This window comes from Chanos chanos, chromosome 5 (genome assembly GCF_902362185.1).
Source record: "Chanos chanos chromosome 5, fChaCha1.1, whole genome shotgun sequence".
Taxonomy (NCBI): domain Eukaryota; kingdom Metazoa; phylum Chordata; class Actinopteri; order Gonorynchiformes; family Chanidae; genus Chanos; species Chanos chanos.
The window spans coordinates 6228620-6250125 of record NC_044499.1 but is presented as its reverse complement, the minus strand read 5'-3'; the positions used below and the strand labels follow the sequence as shown (position 1 = coordinate 6250125).

At 41.4% G+C, this 21506-nt stretch overlaps 1 protein-coding gene across 1 annotated transcript; it reads right to left on the bottom strand.

Annotated features, from left to right (window-relative positions):
• Positions 1–1259: 1259 nt before the first annotated feature.
• On the bottom strand, positions 1260–20583 carry kcnb2a (potassium voltage-gated channel subfamily B member 2a). Its single transcript, XM_030775524.1, has 2 exons — positions 20008–20583; positions 1260–3254 (listed from the first exon to the last, which is right to left on the bottom strand). The coding sequence occupies exons 1-2, from the start codon at positions 20581–20583 to the stop codon at positions 1260–1262; spliced, it is 2571 nt and encodes an 856-aa protein (XP_030631384.1).
• Positions 20584–21506: the final 923 nt, after the last annotated feature.

Here is a 21506-nt window from a genome sequence, read left to right as displayed (position 1 = left end):
TTCACTCAGTGTTCAAGAGGTATACCCATTCAAACACAGCTGAATCCTCAAAATAAAGTGCCTTTTTCTTTTACCAGCAGGGGGCCTCAGCTTCACACCGTTGGGACCATTTCTCACAGTTGTCTCGTTACTAGCTTAGCAAAAAAAAAAAAAAAACACCAAAAAACAAAAAAAGGTGTCTCTGAACAGAAGGCAACGCAAAAGACAAGCCAAAAATGATATTTTAACGATTAAACTCTATAAAATTATAACTATGGGGTTTCTCCACACTTAAAAGCTGTGCTCGATACATGCTGATCTCCTCTCGTAGAGGTCGTCTCTTCATCCTTGCCACAGCTGCGACTGATATTCTTGAGTAGATGTTTGATGTTTGTTTGAAGTGAATTATTTGTTTAAATCTTCTCTTCCCACCCCCCACCCCTTGCTGATGGACATTAAAATACAGTAAGAAAGTCTATCAGTTCAATTTTGGGAGAATTAAAAAAAATTCTACATGTGGCACAAATGTGCCGACATGGTACTGCCACTGAGGGTACACACTCAGCCGGGGGGAAAAAAAAATGATCATTTGTAACAAGGCATATTTGTGAGAGCATGTCTGTGCTCATGTTCAAGAGCTATGAACTAACTTTGCATCCATTTTGTAGCACTTGTCACGTAACTTCATAAGTAAATCCAATATTAAAAATAACTTTCTGTTAAAATCAAGCCTTCTCAGATAAATGCAATCCATGGCCACCTCTTTTCCCAATCCATTAAACTATTAGCTTGCATTACTTCTTCAAGCTCATCTGTTTCATTTTGTTCTAGAAATGAATCCTTGATTGTTGCACTGTAAGAGCTGTCCCTACTGCAGACACAGTATAATCCAGACAGACCAACTTCATCAACAAGCTAGACTAAAGTAATTTAAAAAAAAAAAAAAAGGAAAACAAAGAAAAAGAGAGAGAGAGAAAGATAAACAAGATCAAATTTACAATATGTTCATCAATGCTCTCAATACTAGCTGACTTTTAGTTCTGAGCAGTGCAACTTGCCACGAAGATCAGTCATGTCACAATTGTTCTTTGCAAGTATGCAGTCTTTTTAGTTTTCAGTGACACTGACAAGAGTCAAAAGTTGACGACTTGGAGCCATGCAGATAAAAAAGAATCCTCTTCACTACGTCAGTACATTGGTGTACCTCTTTTTTTTTTTTTTTTCCTCAGTGTACTCTTTAAGTATTGTTCATATAATCGAGGAATATTCCTCTATCTCTATCACATGCTAGTTTCGCATGGTGGGGACAAGCTTCCCTCCCCAGACGATTTGTGAATATCTGGAGAAAGAAGATGGTTGTCCACCTTCTGTCCACTCTGACTGTTATCTGCAGTGCCTTCAACCCCAGAACCACTTGCCCCTGGGGCACAGTTCATGGCAGCTACTTTAGGAGAAGTGGGCGTGGCAGGAGCCACACTGTCGACATGGTTTCTCCCCCTTTGTCTTTCGGTAGGAGACGGGCCCATGCCCACTGAACTGGTTGACCCTTCCCTCTCAAACCTTTTCCCTGGGGATCTTGGGCTGTGCCGTGGTGAACTCCCCAGCCGTAGAGGATCAGGTGAATGGGTCGGTCGGTACGCCGGCTGAGGATTTTCCTCTTTCAGGCCGGCGCTGACAGGCTGTGGGGGCAGAGCGGCAGAGTCATCTGTCACCACTAAGTGCAGATTGGAGGCACCTTCCTCAGAGGACTCCGTGAAATTGACCTTCAGACCTTTTGCCTTCACTGGGTTGTTGCTTCTCAGGGAGCTTGTAAGGTTTTCACCGCTCAGATCAAAACTTTGATTCTCCTCCCCTTGAGAAAGGGAGCTACACTTTGGGCTGCACTGAACAAACTCGTAAAGGCCCTCCTTGAGGATGGCGGGCCGCTTGGCTTTCTCAGATGCCCGTGTGTCCAGGGAGGTGATCTGACTGAGGTCCAGAGGAGGAGGAGGAGCTCTGGGGTGTCTCGTCTGTGTTCCTCCAGCACTGGAGAGCAGGGCAGTTTTCTCAACCTCGCTAACATCGGTGGCACAGCTTGTGAAGCTGTCGATGCTCGAGATGCTTCTGATGTCTGTGATGGTTCTTTCCTTTATCCCGGGGTCAGAATGTACTACCTTCATTTCGAGCTCCTCTCGTTTGGACAGAGTGCTCTCTGCTCTCTGGGTGGTAGCCCCAGTGCTCTGACTGCTATGAGCTGGTGCGACTGTCATCTGGTTGTACATCTGTTCAAGTGATTTTGCATTTAGGCGTTGTGGACTCATGCTTGCCTTGATTCTCTCTGGAGATCCCAGCTGACCCACTTCTTGATATTTAGCTTCAAAGGACTTGGAGCTAAAGTCAGCATTCTTTTGATAGCTCCATCTACTGGGAGAGAGATGGTTGTCTGTACCTTTCTCCTCGGTTTTGTCAACCACAACATCCATCAGCTCCATGTTGCGGGCAAAGGCATCTTTCATATTCATTGACACAATACTTCCGTTCCTCTTTGCTCTCTCGAGTGCCTCTCTTCGCTTGATGGCTTTCTCTTGTCTCTTCTGTTCCTTATAGAACTCAGAGAAATTGTTCACAATAATGGGGATAGGCAAGGCAATCACCAGCACACCTGCAATGCAGCAGAGTCCACCAACTATTTTACCGAGCAGCGTCTGTGGATAGATATCTCCATAACCAACTGTTGTCATGGTGATTGTTGCCCACCAGAAGGAAGCCGGGATGCTGGTGAATTTTGTCGCGTCTTCGTCTTTCTCCGCAAAGAACACCAGACTCGAGAAGATCATGATGCCCATGGCTAAAAACAATATCAGCAGTCCCAGCTCATTGTAGCTTCTCCTGAGAGTGAACCCAAGAGACTGCAGACCGGTGGAATGCCTCGCCAATTTCAGGATCCTCAGAATTCTCATAATCCGGAAAATCTGCACAACCCTCCTGACGTTCTGAAACTGCAGAACGCTCTTGTTTGACTCCGTCAGGAAAATGGTGACGTAGTAGGGCAGGATCGCTAATAAATCGATTACATTCAAAGGCCCTTTGAAGAACTTCCACTTGTTCGGTGAAGACAGGAAGCGTAAGAGATACTCCATTGTGAACCAAGCAATGCAGACAGCTTCGACGTGGGCCAAGGTTGGGTTGTCATTCGAGTTTCCATACTCGTCAGTCACTTGTAGCTCAGGTAAGGTGTTAAGAGAGAGTGCAATAGTAGAAAGAATGATGAAGAGGATGGATACGATGGCCAAGATCTGTAAAGAGAAAGAGAGTGAATTTGAATATGAAGAAACTTTTCACACACACACATTTAACTCAGTCTGAAAATGAAATGTGACCTTTGCTCATTTCCTAAAATCCTCAGCATGGTCATCTTACATGACTGTAAAGAAAAGCCCGGTTTTCATACATCATTAAATAGAGCTGGGTCCCTGTTTGTAAATGTTAACCGCTCAAATGATCTGCTAATCCACAGATTCATAATTAATCAGTTGTGTCAGTTGTGTAGCATCTGATGTTAGTATCATTTAGCCTTATCCTATAGCAGAACCAGAGGGAAACAGAAAGTCACACTGAAATAATGAGAACTGCAAAAAATTTTTAATATGAAGGACTCAGTGATCTTCTTGTGATGTTATAGAATTTACTAAGATATTAAAAAAGCCTTATAAGGATAATATCTAAATAAGTGAATATGCATATTGTTCACACACAGGCAAATATCAGACTCATTTATTTTAAATTAAACAAATTTAAAGCTTTACACACTAGAGACAATGTAATGTAAATACTTTCTGTTATTACTAAACAAAACATACATACAAAAGGATTATTAAAAGAAAGAAAGTAAGAAAGAAAGAGAGAAAGAAAGAATTTGACATGTCTACATCAGTACTCCCCTACATCAGCAATAACCCAAGCTGAACAGAGCATGTTCCAGTATTGATTGTGTACACATCACATCACAGAAAGCTCAGGTAATAAGCACTGCCAAGCTGTTATTGATCAAATACTTAGTTAGTTTATGGAATGGATGCACCTTTAAGGTGATCCAATTCGCCTCTCAGTGTAATCAAATAATACTAATCAGATGGAGTTGCCTTACGTGATATCATATTTCACACCACTAAATCAATTGATGCTATCACAGAGAGTATAAAGGGTGGGAAAGACACGATCCTCCATCTTAAAGCTGGGCTTAGAATTAAGATTAAAAATCTTTTGTTGAAAGGCTCATGATCTGATGCACATGCGCTAGAGTGTAGATACTCCTTAAACGGTGATACATTTTCATTTCTCTAAGGGGGCTGAGGTTGTAATGTAAATATGTTCTTGTAAATATCAAGCGGGTTTTGTGTGTGTGTGAGTGTGTGTGTGTGTGTGTGTGTGTTAAAGCACTGTAGTGTGGTAATTCTGTTTTAAGACTTAGTGCTTTAAAAAGCCAGGATATGTTCAATGTACTTGTGTGGCTCTGTCAAGTTGATTTATGTTCTAATACAGGCAACACCACATTCTTTCTGTCCCTATGTCTGAGTACACAAAAAGGGAATTTAAAGATCACATTTTGATTGTTTTAATATTAGAGCTACTACAAATACCATTCAATGTCTTTTCAAAGGTATTTCCTTTCTTCACTGGAGAATGTACTGAGCTATGAAAAATAGCTTTGTTCACATTTTTCAAGGATCATTGGGAGCAGGTAAAGTGTATCAACTATTCACTGTTTTAAGTTTCAACATTTTTTTTTTTTTCTCATTAAGCACGAAGACTACCAGAGCCCTGGTGTCTTCTCGCTGTCCTTAATAACCCAGGAAGTGGGCGTCTTCCAACAGCGATCGACCATCCGTCTTCCTTCACATTCTCCTCTTTCTATCTGCCCTCATCCTCAATATTAGGTAGAGGTATGGTGGGAGGTGTACTATGACCACACACTAGGGGAGTATTTCAGCTTTCACGGCAGCAATGATGTCATTAATTTCCCTTTTAAACAACGGTGCCTTAGGCCACAGTTAAACCACTCTCGTTTTTATGGCCTGTATTCGCCTTGATGAAAGGGTTCCACAAGGATGCACAACTGCTAGTTTTCTTGACTGATGGCATATTAGAGCCAGATGCAAAGCCACTGAATTGGGGCTAGAACATAAGGCAGGGATGACAGAGGGTAATGTTCCCTGCCAACGTGACAAAGGTTACTCATCATCAGTGGTCTCACTCTACAAACAATGGCAATCGATTCTAGTCCAGAATTCTGGCCCCCCGCCTGCAGTCAAGTTGTCAGAGGCCAGAGGATCATGCAGACTGGGACATGGAGTACGACTGTTGACGTACTGGTATTGCGGGAATGGGTTGGGGGGGGGGGGGGGGGCATGCTCTGCTTTGGTGGTGATCTGTCAAAAAACTTGTTTCCCTGCTCAATATCAAGTTACATACTGACATATGCGTAGTACAAACCATGCGGACTATGATCAATGAAGGTCAAAAAAGCTGTAGCTTTTAAAACTTCAAAGTAAGAATGAAATGGAAAACACAAAATTTATTCTCTGTACATTTGATATGGAATATGGATATATAATCACCACTTAACTTAAAATTAGGTTCTCATAAAAAGAAATCATCCACAGCATTGTAATATATGTGCAATGTGAGCATGATTTTTTTGGTCTTCATAGGCTATTGTTTTATTTTTAGATAACCAGCCTATTTTTAAAGTACCATATTCCACTTGTCCAGGTCACAAAGAGTGATCATAATGCCCAGTATCAATATTTATCAGTGCAACAATAAAGGTTCCATTTCTCTTTGTAAACTAGTACAATCAGCTCTGTAAAGCAATATCCTGCCATTCTGTTTGGTCAAGTTACCAACACATGTTTTAAAATGATAATGTCTAAGAGAGAGGAATCAGATTATTTGTTGATTCTTCCTGTGGGGGAAAGGAGTGAGTAACTACTTCTAACCGCTCTATATCCTTACTATAGATAGAAAAGAAATCCTATTAGAATTATCCTGAAATGTCCTCCCCGCAGAGAAGACAATGTGAACTCACACTCCAAAGACTGTGATAACTCTGGCAAGGAAGACATATACAAGAATGTCTTATTTATTAAATACCAATATAGACAAAGCAGAGTCAAGCACTTCCACAGTGTGTAATGAAGTTAAAAGTGATTTGACCAGAGTTAGCTGATTTAAGTTGAGTTTGACTCTTGAGTAAGGTAACAATGCCAGGTGGTTTGTAGGTGCCACGTGAACAGCTGAGAAGCGCTGAAAGCAATTGGCATTCGATTTTCATAGAAAGCCACTCAACTGCCAGGAATTCTTACAGCATTACTCTAAACCAGGGACACTGAACTTTTGGTCCTTTGGGGGGCTGGGTACAGCAGATGGAAGTCTGCTCTATATCTATCAATCAGACACCGTGGCCAATCAAAATGCACTACATTTACCTGCCAATGATTAGAAAAATTGGAATCGAATTTGGAGTCGAGGGCCAGACTTGAGCACCCCTCTTTGAAATGTGCTACCACCCAGAAAGCCCAGAAACACAAAGAAACTGTTTTTTTTTTGTTTATGTAAGGTTCCTGAATTAGTATGCCTTTGTCTCTCTGGGTAGCCTCCTTCATAATAATGCTTAAATTATCCCAAGATGGAAAAAACTGCGGCAAATGATCCGTCATGGAATTAAACTCAATTAGACACCGCAATGAAAGTGAAGGCTTGGTAAGGCATTAGAGCGGGTTTGTACATCAGGGTGACGTACAGGAGGGATAAGTCGCGTTCCCTGAATAGCCCGCGGCTAGCTCTGGTCACAGCTATCGCGTGACACAAGGCTTGTTTCCGGTGGGTCAGGATGAACGCTTGTCTGGCTGTATTTGCGGTGCCCGGGGGGGGGGGGGGGGGGGGGGGTCCAGTCATAGGTCAGTAAGCTTTCTCAGGTTGGGGAGGGGAGTAAAATAAGGGGCACCGAAATCCTTCAGACCTAGTAAAGGGCACTGAAGTCGTACAAGTTAAATGAGGATAACAACGGCAGCATTTTCTCTATCCCTTTTGGACATAACCTCTGTGTGACCAGAGGGTGAAACGACTGTGACCTTGACAGTTCTACACATTTACTTATCTGCTTTTACACAGTTGTCAATTTCTAAATAAATCAATAAACCTGACCTGTGCTATGTATAAATAAACAGACAACGTGATACCAAATCAGTTTTGCTGATCTTGCCTCGTGTTAGGTAAGAGAAGGATATGAGGTCCCACGGGAGGTGTGTGAAAACACCAACCTTTAAGGCTAGACCTTTTTGAAGGGCATCAATTCCCTGACCAGTGAGGCTACATGGCTTGCTCATTAATCAGATTCTATGGAAGAACTTGCTCTACATAACCAAACACTGCACGGCACCCTTAAAGAAGGAGAGCGCGAGTGCGAGAGAGACAGAAACCGAAGGAGGAATAAGAGAGGATTAGCTGACTGTCCTGATCGGTGGATCTGTACAAACGTGATTACATGAGCGGTGATCTTGACACAGGGAGATTCCTGAATCAGGGCCAGGACATGCTCATATAAGGAAGTGTACTGGAAGCGGCGAGAGATCATCCAAGTTGGCTTCACCGCGGCTTAACCCCCGACAGTTACCTGTTGGACGGTGTCTCCTCTCAATGATGTCACAAAGGCAACTATGTCATTCTACATATAAATATTGTGCTCATGTTCTCATCATCCAAACCCACTACATCAAGTCAAAACTTTATAAACTCTATACTGAGTGACTCTGATTTAAAAAAAAAAAAAAGACGTATGTTATCGGACCTCTGCAGTGAGGTTGTTCACTAAATTAATTAACAAACAGACAAATAGATGAATACGCTGTGATATAGGGGTTTTGTTTTTTTTTCTCCCTCTCTCTCTCTCCCTTTCTTTCTTGCTTGGACATGGGCTCGTCTAATGCATCTGTAAGGCAGTGCCTTTGCTTCTCCTGATGAACTGATTTGCTGTAATCCTCTCTTTCTCTACTCTGAGAGTCCCTGAACGCTGAAAGGCCACTGTCTGCAAAAGCTCAAATTAAGCATGGCAAATGGCAGCCTCTTAGTCGCCTAAGCACTCGGTTTCCCAGGAATACACTCATTACCGCCGAGAACATCCACACATTACCATCTCTTATCCCTCAGAAATAAAGAAGTGAAAAACAATGAACAACAAGAACATAGGGTGAGGGCGGAGGGCTCCTTAAAATGGGTCCAGAACAATTTTTCTTTTTTGTTTTTTTTTTGTTTTTGATCATAAATTCATCAGTTATAGTGTGAGACATCTATATATTTAATATATCGTTGCTTACAAGCTACAGCAGGCCCAAACATATGAGATTTGATTCTGAATGTAAATGAAACCGCATCTATTAACTTGCCGACGACATCCCATTTTAATAAGAGAGCTCTATGTGAACCCTTCTTTGCCTTTCATTGAAGATATGAAACAGTTTACAGCAGAACAGTAGTATTTTTTGCATGGTAGCAGTGGGTTGCTCCCAGCAGGCGCTTTAAAGATCAGGTCCATTCAAGCTATCATTGTAAAAAAAATAACAGGGGATGAAAAAGAAAAAGAAAAAAAAAAAACCCACAGCCGTTTACGATGTGTTCTCTGGGCGCAGCACTTAGCTATTGCTCAAATGTCAAACACCACCCAAGCAAGCCCCACCGCTGCTGAAAAACAGCAACAGAGCAATGGCATCCCCCATTATTTTAGTATACAAAGAATAAAAGGACCCAGGTGAGGAGTTTCCCGTGCGTGACAGGGATGCAGTGAACGGATAAAGGAATGTACACAGAGGTGGTGGTGGATGGTGATTGTCTTTGTAGCGGGGGGGGGGGGGGGGTTTGACGTTGTACGTTTTGGGCTGCCAGCTGTCCTGACCTGGCTGGCCTGAGTGACCTTAGAACAGCTGGTCCAAGAGAGGTAAGAAGATTAATTATCAGATCTGGACGTACTTTCTTTCTTTCTTTCTTTCTTTTTTTTTTTTTTTTTTTCTCATTCGGAACCACAGCAGGTCCGCTGAGTTCCTGTCTTGGCCACCCAGCTCAACAGCTCGGGGGAAACTCACATAGAAACTATATCTGCAGAAGAACCGTTTACAGATCACAATCTGGCAACACATGAGGATTTGTTCTCTAATCTGTACTGGGAGGTTGGATTTAACTTGCATTGTTATGGGAAGAATGAATATGAGTGGGGATGCCCAGAAAGATGGAGCGACCAAACATATGATCTTGAAGTTGAATGATGCATGTTAGGCTTACAGAAGATAGTAGTGCTTAACAGACATAGTTTAGTACCGTAACGGCACTTAGTACCATGGACAGCTCCTGCACACCAATGAACAAGGAATGTGCAAATACCCTTCTTATCATCAGTTGGACTTAAGTCAAACCAACCGCGTCTTTCGCCTTTAACCTTGATTATGCAGTTACATGGGCGTGTAACAAATTTCCTTTAAAGTGACCAAAAAATAGTGACCCTCCAATGCGTTTCGCAAGGGATCTACAGCAGGAAATGAAGAAATGTGACCATTTTATTTCCCACTCATAGTTACACTAATATCTGTTTTTAGTATAATGTTTCCTAGTACGAAGCACACAGTATAAAACAAAAAAGGGTGGGTAGGCACAATATGGAAAAGTAATAGTCTTGTATAACCCCATGCCAACAGCTGGGTATGACTCTAACAGTGTGCGATTATTTCAACACTGAGAAGATCACCCCCACACAAACACATGTACGAGGCCATGGAGTAACCCAGCACCCCGTGAGACGCTGTCCCGTCTTTCTGAAGGGAGAGTGAAGGTTGAATTATTTCTGGAAAACATTGTTATCATTTCTTACCCACAGAGGAAGAGGAAACTCTGCCTGGAAACCCAAGAACGTCTTGATCAATATCAGGAGTGTATTTATGGAAGGGTGACACGGGATCCATTTGATTCAGTGCTCTTTTATAGGGGCAGATTTATCTGGCACTAACCTACCACATTTATCAAGGAGCCTGTGCTGACTAAGGGACACTCTTTCCATTATCCAACAGAGATGGTCAGTTAGTTGGAGTAACAGGAAAACACAAAACAAACAGAGACCGAAACGTTGCTTATATTGCCTGTGAGTGTTTTGTGTGTGTGTGTGTGTGTGTGTGTACATGCAGTCCTGGCTGCTTTCAGATGGCCTGTCTCTTTGCATATGCAGGGGTGGAAGGAAGCAGAGAGCTGCGATTATAGTGATTAGTCAATAATGTGCCCCTAATGGAGGCTGCTGATTTACAGGCCAGCCCTGAGCCTGTTCGTTAAAACCACATGCTCATGGGTCCAGATACTCAGGCTTCCTCCCAGAAGCAGCTTGAGCACCAGTTTGGTGAAGACAACCGCTTGTCAAACACAGAGTACAAGCATCTATTGAGTCTGTCCTACTGCTACAGTCTATTCTTAACCGCCATCACAGATAACTAATTGAGGAACCCCAAAAAAAAAATACAAAACAAAACAAAAAAACAAAACAAAAAACAAACCCAAAACAAAACGTTACGCAACAAAAGAAACAAATACTTTACTAAAAAAAAAAAAAAAAAAAAATCTGACAAGCAGACAGGTGAAACAGGAGATTGTGCGTCACGATTAAGGACAGAAAAATCTAAGCTTGAAAGAAAGTCCACCGACAGTCGTGGTTGCTTTAGCTGTGGTGGGCTATAATGGAGGAGGAGGAGTTCATAACATACATTTTGTTGTCACGTCACTTTAATTGCATACAGAACGCTTAAGCTGTGACACATAAGCTAGTTGGATCATCTCAGGCACCGGGTTGGCTTCAACATGACCTGCATTTAAGACTATGACTCACGGAGGAGTCCAGAACAAGGCAATAATAGAGAACAACACTCTAATGGGTAGCATCCCTGTATTCTAATCATTTATCTCAGACACCACGACCGTAGTAAAAAGGAGATAAAGTGAGGGGATGCTTTTCTCTTTTGTGTCACAGAGGACCATTTATAAGCGTTGTGACAAAAACAAGCAGCAATAAAAAACAAAAAAACAACAACAACACCGGTTTAAAAGTTAATTAGCTGCAGTGGAATTTGAGAATAAATAAGATTTTTGAAATTCATGACCATGATTATGAATACAACACACTGGAACTATTGCAATATGAATTTCCCTTTCCTCAAAATGTAATAGTGTGTCTCAGCATCATAAATAAGCATAATTCATAGATTTGAGGCGCAAACTATTCTCCTGTTACTCTCTCTCTCTCTCTCTCTCTCCCAGAAGAAGAACAGTTGTAAAAAGAAGAGAAGTGATGTGTAGACTAAATATATATCAGACTGTTGAAGTTCAAGCCTGTGCTGCCATAACTAACTGTATTCTTGTGGGACAGGAGAGGCTTAGCGGTTACGGGACAGGACCAGTAATCGTGGAGCTTGATTCACGACTCGCTGGGAGAAATGAGGCATATGCTGGAGATTAGCTGGTTAAGGTCCCTGGCACAGCATACGTGCCCTTGAGAAAGGCACTTAACCCCTCACTGCTGTGGGGGTGCTGCACTGAGACTGGCACTATACTTTGACCTCTGATGCATATTGGGCTTAATGACTTAGCTTAGCTCATCCATTGCTTGGTTCTAATCACGCAGTTAAAAAACAACAAAGATCAACGACGACAACAACAATGACAAAAAAGATATGAAGCAGAAGAAAAATGTTAATATTAGAATAAGGGACAATATAAATTTGTCAGTCGTTATCTAGACAAAATTGTTGTTAACTGCTGCTAATGAAGGTTTTGAATGATATAATCGTGCAGCCATCTGGGAGGTATCCGTGTCACCATTGGTGCATCATCTGGACGCTTTCTCAGATGTTCTTGGCCAGATGAGTTCCAATTGTGCTCCTGTGCCTTTGACTGGGCACATCCCCAAACACCTCAAAGTGATCCTCTCCGTTTCACTGCAGTGAAAGGTTGTCTTTGAAACACCCTTTGAAAGTTGGATAGATTTTTGCAAGTCATGGCTTATCCTACAAACCTGACTTTTCAGATCAGACCTGGGTGAAAATGTTCCTTAAGTATCAGGAGCTACTGAGCTCTTTCCTACTGTTCCTCCACGGCTAATTTTCTCTGGTGTCCTTTTCTATTGCGGCTAATCATATACTAAAAACAGAACCAAGTTTGTTAAAGCAAATCCAAACAGGCATCACATGAATGTACAACATGGACTTTATCACTGTTTAATTAAATAAGATTACTGGCCAGGAGGCACTGAACTGTATTAGGAAAGAATTATTAATTCAAATATGATTCAAACCAGTGAATTCAACTGGTTTGAATCATAGGTTCATCCCAGGTGTGTTAAAGGAAGGCTGTGTTTAAGACAAAAAGCTGTATCACATAGCAACACACTAACCGGATTACACTTCACTCTTGAACAGGCAGTATGAACAGGCATTCTATCTATAACCCTCAGGGAAACCTTTTAGCGTTTGAGAGGAACAAGGGCACGTCTCAGGATCTACGAATCACTCTGTGGCTTTCTCCCAAAACTCTGCCTGTCTTCCGAGTGTTTCGTAAAAGGGTCAGTGAACATTTGCACTTTTAAGGGAATGAAGTTAATCCAGTAATGTCAGAAATCTTGGGGGAAAATGACAACTCCTTGAGAAATTAGATTTCTTTGAGAAAGTTAACCTTACAGTTTGAATACTGTACCTGATACTACCCTGAATACATGAGGGATTGTCATAGGTTTTAATTGATTTTTTTTTTCCCCCCATGGTACTTGTATGTGAAATCAATGGGAATTAATTAGTGAATATGTTAGGAAATAGATCAGTTTTACATTCTTGCAACACTGTCAAGACTGACATTCATCTACACATTCCTCTACAAAACTAGTGCCAACAAGTAAACCTCATTTAAGTGATAAGATTAACTTCTAGGGGCTGATTACTGAGTCAGACTGTGAAAAATCAGGTAATAAAATATAGCAGGAGAAATTATGCCTACGTCTGGCGGCTCATTGCTCAAATTAAACATCAAACCCTGTTGGTTTTCCTGCTTTAGGATCATCATTACGTGGCACTGAAGCGTGGAGCGGAATCTTCTCTGAGCCAAGAGACAGGCCAGAGGTCAGGGCGTTTTCGACACCCACTCAAGACGTCTGCAGTTCACCTCCTGACACCAGTTTAGCCTTCCTCGTATACAGAACAAGGTTACTTAACACGGAAAATTCTGGAAAATCGGAGACGGACGTTCTCTTTGACCTTAGTCAGCTGAATGATTCTCATCCATCTGTTTTACTGCAACACTCGATCAATAAAATGACAAATTTATGATGCATGGCTGTAATTAAAAGTAACATTGTCTTCTCTGATTATGATCCCTGCTGTAACTCTCCGGAGCAGAGCGGATGAAAATCTGTAAAAAAAAAACTGCACATTTACATTTTTTTATGCGAGGAGGAGCAAACGACCAGGCTCCTCTTTAGCTAAATGCAGGCGGAACATTACATTTCAGACACCACATTCCGGTCATGACATCCAAAAAGGAATATGCCTTTATAGTTACCCTACTACCAGCATTAAAAAAATATATATATATATGGTCAAACCAGTCAATTGAACAAAACAAAAATTGTTGCTCAATTTTCGTGTGTGTGTGTGTGTTTTAAGAAACAGAAAGTGTAAACTGTGGCAAGATTCTCTCAGTCCTACTGAGGTGGCACCTGATATAATGCAGTAAAGAAGCTGAAGTCTAACCAGTGACTGAGGTCTAGAGGGTGTGAGGATGTAGGCAGTTATTAATAACCTCTTGGTCGCCCCTTTAAAGTTCTCTGAGCGTCATTCTCTCTCTCTCTCTCTCCTCCACCTCTTGACCTCCATAATGCTTTAAGTGATTGGTTAGAGGGATTTCCAGAGCATGCCCCAGTAAAGGGTAACGTCACAGTTATCTTTTTACTGGAGGGGAATCCCTCAAGCTATGCCTGCTATGTGCAGAGATGGTTTGGAGGGACCCACTTCACGAGAAATTCTTATTTTAATATGACCTTTAAAATGCAAAAATGATACATGCGTATGCCAGAATGTCTGGCTCTGCCCAGTAGAGCTAAACTTTTAATCCCAAGTGAGATTTTTTTTCTAGGCCATATAAAGTTCATTTGCCTCCTTTCCACTGAAACACATTAGTCTCCCCATCCGCTCAGAGCACGGCCACAAATGAGCAATCATTTCTCCAAGTGCAGATCTGTCTTAGTATAACTGTGATGATATCGCACACAATTACTGGACTTTCATATGCATTATTAATTCAGCGCTTTCCTGGAGATCCATTCAGTCAGCTTTCAGTGCTACTTTGAATTATTACTATTACAATTATTATTACTATTACAATTATTATTATTATTATTATTATTATTATTATTATTATTATTATTATTGATGCTGCTGCTTTTGAAGTCTGTTTTCATAATTGTACGGTTTTCACTGAGAGCATTACGTAAACTTGGGGGGAAAAAAAAAGAAAAAAAAGGAGAAAGAAAACCACTGAGCTTTAAGCTAAGTTTTTAATCATAAACTGACTTTACCATCGGGGGGATGTTGATAACATATATGTTTTGTGTCACGGTGCAAAATAGCAAACGTATACAGAGCCATTTCAGTTTTGTATTCATATTACTTTCCGACAGAACGAGACATATCGTCCATAATGGAGCAAAAAAATAATTGAAAGTACTTGGCTGTGACCAAGATCTATCTCTTGTGTGATATGGGCATATGTGGTTGAGCAGTTTCTTTTCTCTGTCAAGAATGGGGTGTTGACTAGTCTGGATTCTCTATCTGTACAGTAAATGATGCATAATTAAACATCTCAGGCAGACAATGGAAGGGAAAGAAGCCCACGATGAAGCGAGACTCCCATACAGACAGACTAAATCACAGCTTGCAAAGAAAAGACACCAGCAGAAAAGGCCTCTGATGAAATGTGGATAATGGGGAAAAGATTTTTTTTTTTTCTTAGGATTTCTATTGCAACTGCTCAGTTCATTGATTCTCTGTATTTGAGTAAGAGGCCAAATGGATCCTCAAATGAGGCCAGTTAGGCCAGTTGCAGCCAGTTAGCAGTTAAGCTGCTACTGACAGTGGAAATCCTTCACGTGTTGGTAGCAGGACGGAACCCTCTGCAGGATGGTGATGATGATGACGATGATGATGGTGACACTCGCGTCTGCATGGATTCACAACGTTTTTAGTGCCAAATAAAGGCGGAAGCTTTGAAGGCTGTATCAGCGAGGTAATCTCAATCTGTACGTAATATATCCCTCTAATCCCACAAAAAAAAACAAAAAAAACCCTGCTCTCCTCTGCAGTCATAGTCATCATTTCTGTACCATTGAAATAAAGTGGCAGATCAGATGCACACAAATGTTACTGAACACATTGTTTGTAAATATACACTCATTTATGTACTGTTTTACATCTTTCATTGTTTATGTTGAGACTTATTCTATCATTTATATGCTCACCAACAACAGCTGATGCTTTTTAGAAATAAATATTCATTTCTGCGCTTTTTTGGATTTACTGGTATCACTGTGTATTTTTTAGAAGTTTTTTTCCTCAAAAAAAGACAATATTTCTACAACCCAGTTACCATCACCTCCAGGACTTTCGAAAAGACTCTTAAACATGTATGGCCATATCTCAGTGCCGCGGTGCTCAACTTAAAAGTATGGCGACCAATGACTTTTAATATTATTCTTATATATTTCAGTCAAACCTGATTTCCCGTTTTATGAAAAGCTGTATTTCATCACTGAAATATCAGGTGATCCAACAGAGCAGCAGACACCCCTCCCTCTCTCCCTCCCTCCCCCTCTCCCTCCCTCCCCTGACCATGTGATGAACGGGGGGTTAGACTCCCCTTTCGAGGATTAGAGTCCTCCTTTGAGAGGACACACTCCATTAAGTCTTCTGAGGGAGACACCAAGGGAAATGTCAAGGTGGAAAGGGCAGTTTAAATGTACTAAAGTAGACAAGAAACTGTCAATAAATTAGATCTATCTAAAGGCTCAGTTCAACCCTTGCTTCACTGAATGATTTCTAAAATGCCCGTAGAGCTTTTTTTTTTGACACAATACGTGTTAATGGATCTGTTCATTCTCTCTCTCTCTCTCTCTCTCTCTCTTTTTGGAGGACACATAAAAAAAGGGTTAAGTAAGTGGGATTAAGTTCAATCTTATGCCTGAGTCTGCGGTAATTCGTTGAAAATGAACTGTATCTGTCCTGCCTGCAGTTATCAAACACAAGCAGAGGAGAAGCGTATTATGATAAAGACACTAAAAGCACATGCACCCTTAACTTCTTAATCACTTTCTTAAGAAAGAAAACCACCCCCGCTAATTGATTAAGAGATCTGCTCAACACGTGATGCTAGACGGCATCGTGCAGCCGTAAGCCAGACATGGCAGGGCCTCGCTGGTATTCTATTTGTGGGAGCAGACTTGGTAAAACCACCAAAGGAGATTAAGTCTCCTTTCTCTCTGGGAGGCTCAGCTAAATTAGGCATTGTACATGGGAAATGTGCAGAACTTTTCTGTCAGATAGTTTCCTTAAGCTACACGTATTTTTCCATCAGACAAAAAAAAAGAAAAAAAAAAAAAAGACAAAGATAAGAAAAGAAATAAAATATTTAAAATCTCGCTGCAAAATCCTTCTATGTCTATGTCATTTTCAACATACTAGATGTCTGTTTTGATGTCTTTATGATATCTACACCCTTCTATTCAACAAAAAAGATAACTTTTCTCTCTCCACAAAGTAGAAAAATGATGATGATGAACTTAAGAAGGGCCAGGTTGGTGAACTTATGACATTGGATTGGGTAGTCTTAGCCTCCAGTCCAAGGGGAGTCACTGAGGTCACTTGGGGTTAAAGGAGCTCGGCGTTGAAGTCATTAGCCAGTAAGCGTTTTCCTTCACACGCAACCTCATTAGGTCCATGTCAAAACAGCAGTAACACAAATGCAAAAAAATGAGAGAGAGAACAATACCTGTAAATTTGCATAACTGAACGCTATTGGTTCATTCATCACAAAGGTTATAGTAATGCTCCCTAAAACTGATTGTAAACATTTTGGGAAAACTCCATGGCAACAGTTACAATCCTCTAATGTGGTATTGCTCAATGTGCTGAATTTGGGAGGTAGAGTCTGTTTAGATCACAGTAGCACTGTGGGGAGGATACCTGAAATTGTGAATGACTAGTAAAATGACTTCTGACTCGTGCAGAAAAGCCAGTTTGGTGGCTAAAAGTGTTAAATTACACAGTCTTCCATGAACAAAAACCAGTCAATAACAATAGCAATGCTCCTTCCGCTGCAATCACGGCTAATGTTACAAAGAGAGAGAGAAAGAGAGAGAGCGAGAGAGAGAGAGAGAGAGAGAGAGAGAATGGATGTATTTTGCTGACTCATTGATATGATTTACTGCCAGTAAATCATAGAGTCTGTAAATCGCCGTGACAACGTGACAACTCAACCGTCATTTTACATTCTGTTGAACCTGTGCCTCTACCTGCCTGATGAGCTTCCCAGCCAGAAACCGCAAGGTAAAACTGTCAGACAAAATGAATGCGAGCACCTGCGACGTCCTTTGTCCTTTTGAGTAGCAAACTTTTTGCCACAAAGGACGGAAAACACCATGGTCAGAGGAGGTGGATGCATTCAGATAGGTTCAAATGAGGCAAGTGGGCAGAGAAGAAGACTGGTTTGTGAGCCTTACCATCTGTTCCATCTCTCTCTCTCTCTCTCTCTCTCTCTCTCTCCCTGTCTCTCTTTCTCTCTCTCTCTCTCTCTCTCTCTCTCTCTCTCTCTCATTCCATTGTTTCCACTAAATCAGCATTCAGACTATGAGTTGTGTCATCTCCTTTTCATAACTTTCATGAGCTAATACACGTTATTGTGATAAACACCTTTTTCTCACGTGAACCTGACACATGATACAAAAACCAATTACTGTGTCCCCCCCCCCATACCCCCACCCACTCATCTAAGATTTCCAGCCATGACATGCCTCTTGTGACACTGTGCAGTTATCAGAGGTTTGGGTTCCTCCAAAACACTGCTCTCCCACCCCCACAAGTAACAACAGAAAGAACAGAGAAAAGACAAATGTGCATTAGAGTCCTCCACTAATGGGCTATTTAACTGCTTTCCTTGACCGTATTCTGGGAAGTGGGCAATGGTGGCCCGTGAGGATTGGGTGTACTGTTTGAAAGGGGAGGGAACGGAACCGATGTAAAAAAAAAAAAAAAAAAAAAGCTCTTTGCCACTCAGTGTTCCTTTCACACCAGAACCATTAGACCAGTGTGTTAATAAACAAAATGATCTCATTCACTCCTCTTAAATGTATGCAAGCACTTTGTAGCAGTAATACACAAAGTGAAATGATCATCTTTTCATCCTTGTTCAACAGTGCATGCAGTGTACTGTGTGTCATTGTGTCGGGCTAGGAAAATAGAGCCAATCAAATAGAAGTATGATGCTTAGTAAGTGCATAAGTGTTTTATGAGAGAGCATAGAATTCCGACCGTTGTTTATTCTGCTTTGGGTTGGCTGCCACCAGCGAAGTGTTTAAATTAAGCTTGTGAATTAAGGAATGAAGGAGAGAATGAATCATTGTTTGGTTCCCACTAGCAATGGGGCGACATCCAGAGAGTGAGGATGCTGATTTAGAAGTTCTCTCTGAGAAAAAGTAAATAAAATTAAAATACCGTTATTCTATCATTCTTCTCTGGTATGAATATCCCTCTTTTCTCTGGCATGAGTGTGAGCTAACAGCTAATACTGTTTAATTTGTTGTGAAGCCAACTGCTGCTACAAGTAATACTGGAGCCATGACAGTAAAAAGCATGAGTCAAACTAAAAAAACAAAAAACAAAAAAAACCCTAAAGCAGGGTAATGTAGTGTAATTCTTCTTCCTTCTGAATTGCAGTTTATGCAGGCTTCTGCTTGCTCAACATACACACACACACACACACACACACACACACACCTGATTCATCTAATCAAGGTCTCATAGAGCCTCTAAGTGGTCTGTTAACTGTAACAGCTATGTGATTCTTCTTGTTCAAGTAAAATTTAAAAAAAAATAAACAAATGATAATAACAATTAATAGAATACAAGTAATATTTTGATGCGTTGTAATTATAAAATGCACAGTGTAGGTGTATTTACTGTTATTAAAAGACAATGACATAAACGATGAATTCAGGTACACAAACTTGACATGTCTAAACATATTGCTATTGTCTTTAAAGTGTGCTTTTCCAGTAAAAAAAACAAAAATAGCAAGCCAGCTCACAAAGCATGTCCCTTTGCCAACCCAAAAGAGTTTGACACAGAGCTGCCAAGACCATAAATCTCTCTCATAATTTGGCAGAAACAGTAGGCTATATGCAGCAAAATAAATAAATAAATAAGTTAGATAAATAAATAAATAAAAAACACACCCCTTGACTGGTAGCATAAAAGCCCTGGCTAATTCGTCAATGTTGACAGCCTTGCGTATATGAAGCATTGCAGGCGAATCACCTCTGAAGCCTGCATAGAGGGCACTAACGTGGCCTTTTACTTTGTTTCTTCTCAGTCTCACATTACATCGTATCACTGTCTCTCAGACAACCTGTCTTTGGCATATGAGAATGTTTATATCCAATGTTTGGTGGTAAATGCTGTCAATTTGTAATCATCACCTCTCATTCAGTGTGAAGTGATGATTTGAGTAATAGGAACTCCCTAACTTACAGGTAGGAGTGACAGAACAATCCTTTATAGTAAACAAGCGGCGTACTAAAAACCGTCTGGAGTACTTGAAAATGATTTGATACAGTGGCATTTTAGCCTCGCTGTCCTTAAGGGAGAAAAGGGGCGGTGCTTGTTTGCGCAGCAGCGTCTGCGGGTTCGGTAGAATGTCTGTTGGCCTTACCTTTGCGGCCACGGAGGAGCTTGGCTTCTCCAGCAGGTCCCAGAGCTTCTGCCTCTTGTCTGGGCAGCATCCACCGTCCTCTTCCTCTCCTTCCTTCTCCCTCAAAGTCTCGGCCTCCCTCCTGAGCTCCTCGTTCATCTGCTCCTTCTTCTGGTGGTAGCGCGCCTGGCAGCACGACTCCAGGTAGATCTCGTCTATGCCCCAGTAGTCGAGCTCTTGGCCGAACGACAGGGCGCACATCTCCTCCATCATGTGCAGCTTCCCCGTCCGGTAAAAGTTCAGGATGGAGGAGAAGGCTCCGGGGTGCCTGTCGAAAAAATACTCGTTCTCGTTCAGGCTGTAGTCGTCACAGATCTCCATCAAGGCGTCGTGGGTGTTGCAGTCTCTGAGTTTGCCCAGCCGGGTGCGAGGGAGCCGGTCTAGGGTCCTCCAAAGAACCTCATGGACCAGTCCACCCACGTTGATGCGAGCTCTTCTGGAACGGGCTTTTATTCGTATGATGTCGATGGGCTCGGGCGGGAGAGAACCCTGAGGTCGTGACACCTTCACAGCCCCGAAACTAATTCTCTCGGCCATGGCTGTCGTCAAAGTAACGCTACACGGGTTGAGATGTCAATCTGAGGACCCTTAAAGAACACGGGGCCTGGAAAAATGACAACGTAGGGGTGGGTCTGGATCACACAAGCCCTTCCATGCCTAGATATATCGGAAAGAAAGAGGAATTCACAAGACCTTGTCAAGACTTGACATTGCAAACATTTCAAATGAATTTCATGACATTATTCAATGAACTCTTACAGGTTAATTGTGATCTTTCAGCTCACTATGTCAAAACACAAAGCAACTGACTAATATTTCGCACTTAGTTTTAAAATACAACAAAAATTCATAATTTCTCATTGTGCGTTGTGTGTTCTAGTTTGACTGTTATTAATATTGTGCTTACCACAAATGAAACTGTATAGATGTAATCACTACATAAGCACATATTGGAACGCTGTGTATTGATACACAACCTTTCCTCATGATTTGAAAATGTGCTGTTGTCACCAAAGGGTTCAGGGTTATCTAGCCTACTTACGCAATGTAAGTACGTTCAGGCTTCTGCTATACGACAGTACACTCTTTAATTTACCATTGCAACTTTTAAGTTAGTGTACGAATGTTAGAACTTCTTAACGTGAATTGTGACCAACTCAACATTTCTCTATAGGCGCTTTTATTTATATTGAGGGTAAACGCACGATGGTCAACGGTCTTAGCTCCCAAGACGGGAGGCGGTAATGCGATTGAGTATTTAAGAATGTCTTGATCATAAATCCCGGTAGGACTGTTTAGCTGGCTGCTATTTCCTGCTCTTAAAAGACTTCGTAACAGCCGGGCTATTTAAAACTCCCAACCAGAGAGGAAACTATATAGGCCACCATTTGATAATGGAGCAGTACGGCAATGTATTGAGAACCATACCAGTCTTTATGCTCAGTTCGTACTTTTGCTGT